Source organism: Limulus polyphemus, unplaced genomic scaffold (genome assembly GCF_000517525.1).
Source record: "Limulus polyphemus unplaced genomic scaffold, Limulus_polyphemus-2.1.2 Scaffold255, whole genome shotgun sequence".
Taxonomy (NCBI): domain Eukaryota; kingdom Metazoa; phylum Arthropoda; class Merostomata; order Xiphosura; family Limulidae; genus Limulus; species Limulus polyphemus.
In genome coordinates, this window is record NW_013665865.1 from 566328 (window position 1) to 580690 (window position 14363).

Here is a 14363-nt window from a genome sequence, read left to right on the forward strand (position 1 = left end):
ACTTCTTTACTCCATTTTATGTCACCACTTAAACCATTGAACAGAAACGTTTTCCAACTGTTTGTCATTAATTCTATTTGAGAGCAAGTTAAGCAATCTTCTCTTGAAAAATTACACCATTTTATCTATATGTTTTCCTTATTAACAAATCTCTTTCTCATCATTATCGAGCTCAGATGTATATTGTCGTGCTAGGTTTTATTATCTGATACTAAATGTTTTATCGTTTTGAGTAATGTTGTTCCCTGTTTCTCTGTGTTTACTAAATTGCCTTAACTTTTTACATCATTCATCCTCACTAACAGAAAAACGTTTGTCTCTTTGTCCTTTGTGGTTTCTATTTTGTTTTGGAATCTATAAAAGTATCGTTATAAACTACAATATATTTTTAATTGGTGAACGATTGGTTTCTTTTGTTAATATGTTTATTCTATAAACAAATTGTGCATTAAAATTTGAAAATTCCTCTTGAGTGTAAGTTTTCGTCGCTTTAATGTCTGCAGGCTTGCGGGAATACTCTTGTTCTTTGATTATTTCCCACATCGCATATCCTTTGTTGTCAAGAAGTAAGTGAGTTGGAAATACCTCATTAAACTTATTTATGGCCACCATGTATAATATAGGAACATGGAAACAAGGTAAAATATTCAAAGAAATGATGGTATTCACCACGAACGATTTAGCACCGATTGTATGCTGTAAAATACTAGTGAGCTTTGAACCTTTTTGCATATTTCCGATTTAATATTTTATTGCTTCTGAAGAAGACAGTAAAATAATTTTATCCCATTGGCTTGTATGCAATAGACACTCACACTTAGATAACAGGCCAGAGCAAAAAGGATGACAAAAGAAACAGTATTTGTTCTCCCGTGGTTATATTTTTTTAAATATTTATCATGAAATATACTATGACTAATAAACACTTCGTGTTCTAGTAAAGTTGTGTTATAGATTTCTCGAAGTTGTTTGATTTGACATATTTTCAAGAAACATAAATCCAGCGTTAGATAAAGTTTTAAGATATAATAACGAAACGAGTTTTCCTTAAATAAAATAGAGGTTTAGCTGAATTAGTTAAAATAGTTGTATTTCTAATCAAATGGCTATTTTTTTAGTTATGTAAATGTATGTTTTCTGTTTGTTTGTTTTTTATTTCACACAAAGCTACACGAGGGCTATCTGCGCTATCCGTCACTAATTTAGCAGTGAAAGACTAAAGGGAAGGCAGCTAGTCATCACCTCCCACCGCCAACTCTTTGGTTACTCTTTTATCAACGAATAGTGGGATTGACCTTCACATTATAATGCCCCACGACTAAAAGGGCGAGCATGTTTGGTGGGACGAGGATTCGAACCCGTGACCCTCAGATTGCAAGTCAAGTGCCCTAAACAGTATGTTTTCTTAAGAAATTTTGGTTCAATAGCAAGAAATCTAGGTGATATAACATACCTAAGCCATTTTATCAGTTCATTCATATGCCATTTTGCCTGCAAATTAGGAGTAGAAAATTATAGATTAATGTGTTTAATAACCTAATAGAACGTATGATAAATGTTATTAGATTTTTATGAATTGTCTTAAAAGTTAAAAAATTGAGATTTTGCTAAACGAAAAACTTAAAACGTAATGTATCAAAAGCATCTACAAGTACTAGTCTGTAAAGCATTGTTATAGACATAAATTTGGTTAACGAGACTATGCAACTAGTTGCCAGCTATTTGTCAACTCAACCTACTGTTGCAAAATGTTTCAATTTTCGGTCGCTTTCAACCAACGCAGTTAGCTACGTCACGAAAACGTAGCCCGAGCCAAGAGATCAATTCAAGTGATAGTCATTTCCATGTCAAATTAACCTGTGGCATCCGCCAGTGTTTCTCATAATTTACCTATTTCTCGTCGATAAGGGTTGTTTCCTTGTAGTCCACTCGTGGCGCTAGAGTCCTTCTGCAGGTTCAAGCAAGAGTCCGGAAATTCTGACAACCACTGAAGCTATGGGAGTGTGGAACAGGAATGAAAACATAGGTTTCACCCAGTCACCTCGTGTTACTCAGATTTTATCACCAGAAGGTAGGTTGGTTTTATTAAGACTGTCTTACAGTTATAGTAATTATACATTACTGACGGTTTAAATTTTTAATGTATTAAACTTTGCTATGCTAAAATATATAGTTTCATACAATTCAAAGATTAAGTTAACTTTGTAGAATATAAAATGTTATCATTACATTATATATTATAGGCGTGCTAATAATACTTTGCGTTCTTCTAGATTTTCTACACTTTTTTACTTCCTAATGAGTTAGTGTTACATGATATATTATTAAAGTCTTAACGTTGCGAAATAAGTTCCTGAAGCTATACCTTAAGTATTTCTAGAAAAATATCATTGCATCATATATTCATAAAGCATTAGCACTATTTAATACGTTCTTAATGTTCACACAATGTTACATACTTTAAAAACGTTTGCAACGCGTTACATATTGTTAAATTTTTAGTGCTGGTTTACTCATTCCAAGTGATAGATCTAAGTTATATATTTCTAGTCTGAGGACTGCATCAGATATTTGCAGAACATTAGCATTACGTTATATATTCCTGCAATGTGTACACGAAGATATATATGTATATTCCTAAGTATGAGCACTCATTACATATTCCAAGAGTACACTGTCTACATTATAAGTTCTTAGAGTTTTAACATAACTTTGTATATCTCTAGAGCATTAGCAATATATTATATATATAATATATAATATATTTCTAGACACTTACTGCTACTATACATACTCCAAGTGTCAATTTAGATATGTTGTTTTCAGTCTGTCATGTTTCATATATATGTCTAGAATATCAAACTTAGGTTATATATATTCCTATAATATTAGTACTACGTTACATATACCTATAATATAGGCACTTATTACACAATCCTAGAGTGCTAGTTTTATGTTATAGAGTTTCTCAGTATTATACAATCGTTAGGGTTTTGTTATATACTCATAGAGTATTAGTTTTTAGCTAGGGGTTATATCGTTTTTCAATAGTCACTTTTAACAATCTAGTATTAGAAATGTACTGGCTGTTTAACTACATGATAATGTTTGAGCTGAGGGTATTACTATGTCCTGTTGGTGTGAATTCTCTGCTTAGTTGTAAACTCTTTTAACGATAATAACAGATTAACTAGATCTTGAATTATATAAGTTGATTCTTTATTAAACACTGTACGAATTTACTTACTTTTAGCTATATAATTGACTTCTTCCCAGCAACTGTTAAACTGTATACTATATTATACTCGCTGTTTGATTGCTTTTATGATCTATTTTATGAACATGTAACTGAGTTTTTATTCTGTATTGTTACATTGTCTCATATATATTGTCTGTTTAATTTTGTTCTGTCTTGCATAAAATGACTGTTTACATTTGCAGTGAATTATACAGATATTCTTCTAAATGAACTACCTACGCTTGTTAGATTTAGGTTTAGTTTAATATTAGCGTCACTGAGTTATAAAAGCAGTTAATTCATCTTTATATAATTTTTACAGATCAGTTACCAGTATTTTTGTTGTTGTTGTTGTTGTTTTAAAACTAGCTGAACGTTAACTTCTCTAACTCCGTTGCTATTTGCGCTTTGTATCGCAAAGATCGAATTCTAAACCTTAACATTGTAAACCCCAGTGGATGGCATAAAAATCATACCAAAGTTAAATTGAACTTTAAATTAACTTGTTAGACCAACCGCTCCTATTTTCCTAATGATTTTTTTCTGCTCCATATGTATATAAGGTTTTCTAATTAAATAATTGTTTGTTTTTATTTTGAGTTTTTTTTTTAAACGCAACAAACTAACTATAGTACCCAAAAGAACAACTATGCATTATATCAAGACAATTAAACTGGATGAAACTTATAATAATTTTAACTTAGAATATCATGTATAGTTGTCTCTAATTTTAAACTGATATACTAGAAAGGAAGAAGATAGACACCGGCATCCACCGCCAACTTTCAAGTTATGGGATACTCCACAAAATGATATACATCTGCTTAACTGGTAATATTTTATAAACTAAAGTTACACGTATTTTTGTTGTCAAGTGACACTATATTTCCTTTAGGTGCTGTTACTATTCTTAAAATTAACAGTGCTATTATTGTTAAATTCCAAAACAAAAACTATAACAAATTCAGGCCTAAAAAGGTAAAAATATGGGGAACTGTAGCTTAAGACAAAGATTCATAAGCTAAACCACTGTTTTTTTTGTCTTAATAATCACACCAGTGATCTAAACAACCTGTTACCAAAACAAATCTTACTTATTGAAAAATGCTTTTTATTTATTCAGTTTTATTTTTTATTATTGATTTTTTTTCATTTTTCGTATCTTATACATTAATTCTCTAATATTAGCATTCTGATTTAATTAGTTTTACCTGTGGAGTGTAGTTAAGTTTTTTATTCTTTATTTGATTTTATTATTGGGCAACTACCTTCCAATAATTGGCTGCAGGTAGTTTGAACGTGTAGTTTGGTTCAAAGCATTATGAATTCAATAAGGCTCTCTAATAGTTTCAAATGTCTTCATTGTTGAAAGCAAATTGTTACCCGCGTTGGTGTATAATTGAATAAACAAATTATCTTCAACGTTATTTGAATGCTAGTACGCAGTCATGCACCACTGACGACTAAATAGGTTTTGGACATTTTGTTTCGAGATGTCTTGTATTTGCGCGTTTTTGGATTACATTTTACGATATTTTCCATTCATATTTTTGTATTTTCTCACAACTTTCGCCCACTTACACGTGTTGATGTAAAGTTCTCATTTTGTAACTGCATATTTATGATTAATACTATATGTTTATACACGGTCAGAAATAGAAAAATGTGGAATTACTGTTGCCATTGTGGGGAAAATTTACGCTAAAGTAAAAAATATATAAGTGCTTCATTGTAATGTTTCTCAATATATATACATACATACAAGAGGGAAAAGCTAATACATCTCATGAAATGGAAAGTTAACAATGCATAAACAAATAAAACATATAACAACTGTTTAGAATATTTTAAAACATTTGATGTACACCGATCGTGATCCTAATTACCTTATATAGGTCTAAGTCAGGAACGTTATATATTCAAATTTAATTTAATTTGTTGGTGTATTTATCATGACAGTTATTACATATGCGTATTTTAATTCCAATGTGAACAACGTTTGTTTTTGTTTCTTCATTGAAAAGAGAGTTCGCTAATCTAAATTTAAAGCAAGATAATTCTAGGATAACCAAACACGAAACGTTTAAAAATAATCTTTATAAAGTTACGTCCGTGCATTCGTTATATTAATTTATTCATTTACTTCCTACCGGTTTACTGAGCTTCAACTAACATTCAACCTGTACATCTGATGAAAGTTGGATTTTTCATTGTCACTATATATATATACAATTTGCTATACAGTATACACGTGTTAGTTCTGTCTTTTGTATCATTTCAGAATGAATAATCACTGTATTTACTCTATTTAATCCCATACACTAGGTTTTTAATTTTCTTGACTTCACGTGCAAAGTTCTAAATACAGCCAACACGGCCTCTAAAACAAAGTGCGTATTATTCGTTTTATTGCATAATAAGATGAAAGAAAATCAGTTAATTATATCTCTCCATAAAAGCAGCGTATGATAATGTATAACTTTGTGATAGAAAATGTGACCTTTTTGTTTTATTTTGTTAGATCGATAGGAGATACAAATACCAGTCTCCACTAAACGGCATATCCATGTCTTGTGTCATGTGATTCAAGACGTGCAAATAACCAGCTTTTCTCCATTATTATATGTGTATATGTGGTTCAACATGTGTATATGTTGCTCAACATGTGTAATGGAACACGTTTCTTTCGGGTAAACATTGCATGATTTTCTTTTATAGGCTGCTAAATAATGTGAGTTTTACATGACATTACAATTCTTCCAACCGCGAGGATCTTATGTTCTTACATAGATATCGTAGTAAGCTAGTTTCACCCACATCTTGAAGAAACAAGCTTTTTTACTTGTTTGCTTTTGCAAGAAAATAATTAAGGACATTAGGTTGGTGTAATTTACAAGGTTGTCATGCAATGATATAAATAGCATACCACTAACTTGTAATACCTAAAACTTACGTTTATTTGCCGTGTAATGATGAAAACAGAACCTGAGCAACTTGTCAAGCCTAAAGCTTATATTTTGTTGTGGTGTAGGGATGAAATCAGAACATGAGCAACTTTTCCTATGTATGCTTATGTTTTGTTATAGTGTAGTAATGGAAATAAACTATGAGCAACTTGTTAGGATTAAAGCTTATGCTTTATATTGTCGAACAATTAGTATCTTAGGCTAGTTTTAATAAAAATGGAATATTTTAGCAGGTGTTAAATACATAGCTTTCTCTTTAAACACAAACTGATAGACAGGTCGAAAACCTGAGACATATGGCTGTATAAAATGTTAGAAATATTTTTTGAAAAATGTTGGTAAATACTTTGAATGTGCTGAATCAAAATCTACTGTCTGCCAAGCTCTATTTTGACTGCTTAGACTTTAAAATCCTAAAACTCAAATGGCCGCCAGTGAAGAGAAAAATCAGTTATTTTCCATGACACTACCTACTGGAGACCCGACCTTCCATTTAATAATACTGTCTAGTCATTTCCGCGCATACTAAATTTTGAGCAATTGTTATTTTTGTTGAATTTCAAAATAATCGGGCATTTTTTGTTGTTGTTTATCTTTCCGCGTGGCGATGCTTTTCATAGCATACTTGATACCTCTTCGTGTTTGTGATAAATATTATACCCCCCAACATACTACTCAAACAAATAATCTGAAACCCTTCATTACAACAAAAGTAAGAGGGTTTGGACCGTGAAAATGTTGTTCACTGCAGCTGAGACTGTGAACTCCTAGTGATTATCACCATGCATGTAACATATTTCCTGCATAAGATGACTTTTAACCACTCCAGCTTTCGTAATTTGCTGACTGACTGCTAATTATATAAAGCATAAATGTTAGTAGAAGTACAATATATAGTACTGGTAATCCATTTTACTGTTTATGTTAGGAAACAAATATTAGTTGTTTCTTTTCTCTGTCAAGTCTCAATGAAAGCGAGGATAAGAAAGAGGCGTGGCCATGTTACTAGCCAAATCCAAAGGGCAATAGAAAGCGGAGATCCCCCCTCCCTTCACCATGAGTAGTTGATTGCCTAAGCCCCACACATCAAAACCATTGTCGTAACTGATTGGTTCGACCACGTAAAAATGGTGGAATTATCCAATCTGGATGCGAATACAGCAAATTTTGAAGCACGGCATGAGGAGGCTGGCACAAGAAGTATTCTCCACTATGTTGAGAACCAAATAGGTGACACAATGGTTCGTGCATGTGATACTGATATCCTGGTTATACTCTTGTCCAATTATCATAGGATGCTATGTACAAACTCTGGCTCAAAGTTTTAACAGTTGAAAAGAAGAGATACATCCTAATTCACTCCATTGTGCAACAGATGGCCTATGGCGCAGCTGTTTTGAAAAGCACTCAAGAATGTCATGCTTTAAGTGGGACTAACACTACTTTGTACATTTAAGGCCACAACAACGCAATGAGCTACTGCAAAACGTAGGAAAAGGTGACCTGACTTATGCAGCAACGTTCAGTTGCAAATTGTACAGTGTTCAAAATATTTCTAATTTTGACCAGGCTTCACCAGTATTTTTCATCAGGCCTTATGCACGTGAGTCCCATTCACCAACAGGTGTCATTTTATCATTTCATATCAAGCGTTCCTGTTCCCAGTGTTTGAGTGAAAAACTTTATAATATTATAAAAATATAATTATCGACGCTATTCGATAACCACGACACTAGTGCCAAGTATGAGCTAATCGTTTTTTTCTGCACTCATGTTTGTACTTTAGTGATGTAAGACGTCTCTATGATGTTAAGTCCTCAACAAGAATAACAACAGCTGAGATCAACATACTTCTGTTGTTATCACCGAAAGGTTACTTAATGTTCAGTAATGAGTTTGTGTAAGGTATAATATCATTAAAATGACAGACAAACGGTTCTTTTTTCTGCAGTCCATGTTTGCAGTATTTCGAATTTTTGTACCATTATAAACTAGTTATGGTCAACTTGTTTTTTATTATATAAAACTTTCAAGTTGCGTGTTGTTTTCACTTAATGGTAAAACTTGAAAACACACTTATTAGATCGTAGAAACCCAACTGGACACGAATTCATCATTTACTGGATAGATAACACTACAAACTCGCCGCCGCTATAGTGACTTCGTAAGTATCAAAATGACCGTATGTTCTCTTTAGTGATCTAGAATTATACATATTTAAGATTCAAAGCAAATTTCTTCATAAAAATTACAATATCAGTTCATATAAAGGGAGCAGTTTGGTCTTTCCACGTTATTACGGCCATTTTGTTTTTTTTTAGATTTCTGAAGATTATGGAGTTAAAATACAGCTTGGCAGCCAGCAAACTCAGATTCAACATATTCAAATTAAGTAAAAAAAGTGAATTAGCCAACTTTTCTTTTAAAATGTCTATAAAGTTTTCTTATGCCTATTTTCTAAGAATCCGTCCTGTCTATGAAGATGGAAAGCCTATATAGTAAGAGAGGAAAACTAATATTAAGATAAATTTTTCTTTACCTTGTTTAAATTTATGGTTATTAGTAATGTTTGGAGACGGCTTGAATGGATAATGAAGAAAAATTTAATATAAGTTTAACAACAGCAAAGGTTTACTAATTGTAAGCGTAATAAATAATTTACTGTTTGATACTACTTCGTTATGCTTAATGGATCACACTTCAGGTGATATTCTTAAAGTGTTTCACTTCTTTATTATCTATGTCGTCCCTTGAGATATCACATACAATAATACACTTTCTTTTAACACTTTCAACGCTTAAAACCGGATTTTGATACCCGCGGTTAGCAGAGCACAAATAACCCATCATGTAGCTTGGCGCTTAATAGCAAACAAATATTTTGATATATGCCATTTTTAAATGTTTTAAATATTTCTATATCACCAATAGAGCGTCGTATTATTTCTCCGAAAGGGGGCCGAACATCAAAAACAAGAAATAAAAATATTTGTTACTCTTAATTTGGAGTTCATTTACTCTTGAAACAGAACACTTTCGGGGACTCTGCGGAAATACGTCTAGTAATATTCTCTTAGTGCACTTGTATGTGAATATATTATTTTAATATCGTATACACAAAACTTTAATGAAAACATAGTTTGAAAAGTACCAAATGTTTTTCTTAGAGGGTGTAGAAACGAATGCAATCACTGTAAAGAAAGAGTAATATTAATAATTGCAGTGATGTTTGGTATATTTGGTAGAAAAATTAAAGACATAATTAACTGAATCATATCATAAACTCAACCAATAACTCACCCACTATAAGACAGGACTTCGTTCTCGAATATCTTTCTAGTTAGCCAATAGTAAGATTTTTACCATTATATGTATATTTTTTACAAGATCAGGACTATGTTACGTATAAAAGTTTTCTCCCTAAATAGAAAGAGTAGTTCATCGAGATTCAGTTCTATAAGCTGAAGAATTGATTATATTCAGTATATTGTTTTAAAACTCCAATTTCTAATATGTCAGATAGTCTTCATTTATTACAGAATTATCCTAAATCAAATCATGTGTCCCTTAAACAAATCGCGAATAGCTGTAAAGAAAGTTGAGGCCACTAATATATTGTAGTCTACTTATTATTTTAAATGCGAAAAAAAACGTAATCAATAAGAAAATCTGGCATTATGATTTAGAGCCAAACAGTGTACTAACTCATATTATTACCTGATTTTTAGAAACGTAATAAAATTCATGATGTCATCAATGTTCACGACACTGGTACGCATATACATGCATATCTGAATTTGTTCTTCAGGGAGACACCTAACAAATAAGTGATAAAACGATTAGTAAAGTGGGTGACTTTTGCTTATCAAAATAGATTAATATCATTTTTAATTTAAATTTTTGTTTTGTTTGAAGTTAAGAATAAAGCTACACAATGGGCTATGTGTGCTCTTCCCACCACGGGTATCGAAACCCGGTTGCTAGAGCTGTAAATCCACAAACAATCCGCTGTGCCAGTGAAGTCCTTTTATTTTAAAACCGCTTGTAATTAATATTATCTTCCTATCAGAGCAAGCTACCTAGTTAGATCAAAAATAAAAATGAATCCAGCAATGATTATAGCTAATTAAATACACTGTTCTTACGTTCTGCTTATAAAGATTAGAACGCATTATTTCATCATTTAGGTACCCTCACCGTTAACGATATATTTGATCATAAACCTAATAATATCTCACGGATTTGTCCAACTTTGGAGATTTGTGTTAGTCCTAAATCCATATGCTAAGCTAACAAAGCGAAACAGGATATATAATATAAGTATAATAAAAAATTAAAATAATAGAACTACATATAATATACATTCTAAATAAGTCTTTAAGTTACAGTAAAGAAATATTAGAGTAAACTTTACTTACGGTATACACAAACATTAGCTGATGGCTTCATGTGCAGTCGTGGATTTAATGTTCATTGAACAACGTAATATCTCTATAACGTGTATGAGCAAATAGGTAACAATTAAATCCTTTACTATTTAGTAGAGAGCAAAAAGTAAATGGTTTATAAGTTATGTTTTTTCCACACATTACAAACTTGTTAGTAAAATTACACTGCATTTCTAATGAAGTACGTTGGCATGTTTTACCGCCTAAAATAATTTTTTTAAACTTTAGAAATATTTGTATAATTCTTTGAACAAAACTAATAACGCATTTGGTTCTTGCCAAAAGCTGCTGACTATATTTTGATTCTAGTCCCACTTCCATATGTGATCCTTGTATTCTGCAGAACAATAAATGCTTACAAGAATCACATGATCTACTTTATGCATTGAACTTCTCTGTATGATCGTATCTGTATGATTAATATCAGTAAGATGGTGTAATTTTTAGAGTCTTGCAACAAAACCAATATTTTGCTACACAGCGATGAGTTATTGACTAAGCCGTGTGTTTTTACGGTCCTGAATTACTCATTAGTTATTCAGATATGTTATATTCCTTTAACTTACATAATTATAAAACCATATTGTAATTAAACACGATTTTGTAGTATCATTAGTAAATGTGTTTCAAAACCATTGTTGTGAATAAAAATCACATACAACAAATCGTTTTATATTGTTGGCTAACTAGAAGGAAACTTGTGACCTGTATATCATATATATGTATATCATAGGCTATTTTGTTATATACTTAGGAAGCAGTTATTTTTCTAAGATTAAATTAGTTTATTGTTGCTAAATAGATCCTAGGTAAATTTAACTTCCAGTGTTCGTATATACTCTTCTGTACCATCTGAAATGTTTTACACATTATTACATATCACATGATAGTGTGGTATGTAGTAGCTTATGAAAAATATGATCCATATCATTTTGATGAAAGTATTAAATATCAAGTTATTTTTTTTAAAGTGTCTCTTAAATAAGTTTGCAGTTAATACGTGATTCTTTGTCGTAAGTCATATATTTATATATTTAGTAAACGTTAGAGAATACCATAAATCCACGCAGACAAAACATACTAGGTGTCTAATGTGTTTTTATTTTAACCATGATAATAAAGTATGTTTTATGACTACCATATGTATGCATAAATGTTAAAAACTTTAAAATACCTAAAGTATCAAATATTTGCCGGATACTAATTCACAGGATCTGTTTAAAGAAAACTAAAAATTGATCAAATTTGATATCTTTACATTTCTGCTTGTAACATAACTCTTTAATAGCTCGATTTTAGTGTCTCTGCTCATTATGAGTGTTTGGAAAAACATTCCACTAAAGCTTGTATTCTTATGTATTTGGAATGTAAAATAAAATGGCGTCATAACTGGCGGTTATATTTTTATTTGTCTATTTAGGGAATGTTCTAAAACCGGTCGTAATGTATATATATACACATGTTTTTACAATGTATTAAAATAGTGAGTCGTGGAGAACGTTTTACTTGTACTTACGTGTTTCGTTGTTACTTATTAATCATTCTGACTTTTAAATATCTGAATAACAGCTAATTTTCTTGTTATATTTTAAATAATGTATGGTGTCTGTAAAACAAGCACTGTGCAAACCTTTTCATTCTTTTTTCTGTGGCAAAGATGCTATTGTCGTTCTTTTATCTATATTATTTATATATCGCTTTATTGTTTATTTCTTCAACAATCTACAATATGTTGCAGAAAGATATATTTTCTTGACTAATTATATCTACCTCTTGTTACTGAACTTTTTTTTTATGGTTCATCTGTATCTTATTATTGGTTTATCAAACTCCATAAAATTTTGATCGCAAAGTGTAATCATTATAAAAAAAAAACAATAAATGTCATTAATTTTATTGATCAAAGTATATCAAATTATCGATGTTTTCGTATTTTAATTGATTTATGCGCAAATGGGAATACACTTTGGAATTTAAAGACACTTTATACTGTTAAAAATACTAATGATCACCAGGTATATCTTATGGGTGTGTATATTCAAACTATAATTGTCAAACATAAGGATTCTATTCATATAAATATAAAATATTTTAGTCGCGACTCCTTAAACCTTTTTGTTTTTGCCACCACGTTTTGGTTTATCTTCATTGATTAGCGTTGTTTATCAATCGCACTGCTGTTAGCTACAGTGAAACGTCATCAGGCCTATACTGGTAGCCAATCTAAGGCATAGTGAACTAACGTCAATTACTGCTGGTAACTATCCTTAGTGACGGGAGGCTGTTCACTAGTCACGTCTGTTGCTAAGTTATAATGAAGTAACGTCAAGTTCTGTTGGTAGCCAACCTTAGTAACAAAACGTAGTTCGTTAGTCACTCTTGTTGTTAGCTGCAGTCAAACATCATCAGGCATCAACTGGTAACCAATCTAAAATATAGTGAAGTAACGTCATGTAGTGATGGTAGTCAACCTTAGCAATGGAACGTATGTAGTTTACAAGCCATGCCTGTTGCTAGGTTATAGTGAAGTAACGTCAAGTTCTGTTGGTAGCCAGTTTTAATTCACCAATTACGTCTGTTGTTAGCTAGGGTGGAACATCTTCATGCTCTACTGGTAGTCAGTCTTAATGACAAAACACAGTTCTCTAGTCACGCCTATTCTTTTTTATACCAAGCTTTATAATTATTGGAATTAATGTCTAAAAGAACATTTATAGTAGATAACTTATCTATAGTTAAAAGCATTATAATATTTCAAAATAAACGTTATACACTTAATCATTAGTATATCAGATATAGTACTATTTTTTATCACATTAATATACTATGAAGGAATTCTGTACATTTTGTACAGTGAAAAGGCACACGAGCGAGAAGTAAAATTGCTCTAAACATCATTAGTTTTAGCATATACACGTGATTCATAATTATTTAGGCTGTTTAAATAAAACCCAAATAAACATCTATTTTTTACTGACAAACATAAGTTTAAGATTGTATAAAACTATGTACTTACCACTTCCAAGATTTCTTTTAGTTGATCATTTTAGCTACATTTCCTTTAGTGGCATATAAATATTTTTAACACATTTCAATAACTCAAACAAACATTTTTTTAAATGATAAGTACATTTAAATCTATTCTAAATCCCAAGAGGTAATATTAGAATTACAGATTAAAATACAGAGAACATCGAGAGTTAGCCAATTATTATCAAATGTATTAAAGTATTCTACATTTCAATTCCTTTAATTAATTAATAATACAATGCACATATATTATATTATTCTTCCACTCAGATTATTATTCTTCCAAGCTATTCAGTAGTTATTAATTTACATGAAATATGATATATCTGTTTAACTAATAAAACCAAAGTTTTTCACTAACGTGAATTTTATTTTAGAGTATTTTATGTTATTTCCAGTTTTGACTTTGTTATGTTCATAAATTATGAGCAATAATATATAAGTTTATAACATATATAAACCAACAAATTAAAATAGTTTATATAAATAAATACAAAATCTGATATGCTACGCGTTTTGCAACAACTAAATATTTAAGAAAGAAAAACGTGGTTACAATAAATTTAATTAGGTCATAATTTATGTAGAAAATTCTCAGAACAATCATGTTAAATATTGATACACTGGGAAGTAGGAATTATCAAGAACTATCCTGTAAACACATGGAACCATAGATGATAC

The 14363-nt window shown here is 30.8% G+C and overlaps 1 protein-coding gene across 1 annotated transcript in view; it reads left to right on the forward strand.

Annotated features, from left to right (window-relative positions):
- The first annotated feature begins 1812 nt into the window (after positions 1-1812).
- Positions 1813-14363, forward strand: part of LOC111085158 (synaptotagmin-10-like) — a 38857-nt gene continuing 26306 nt past the window's right edge. Inside the window, exon 1 of the mRNA XM_022382535.1 lies at positions 1813-2071. Coding sequence (XP_022238243.1) covers positions 1996-2071 — 76 coding nt within the window. The 5' untranslated portion in view covers positions 1813-1995. The remainder of the gene's footprint in view (positions 2072-14363) is intronic.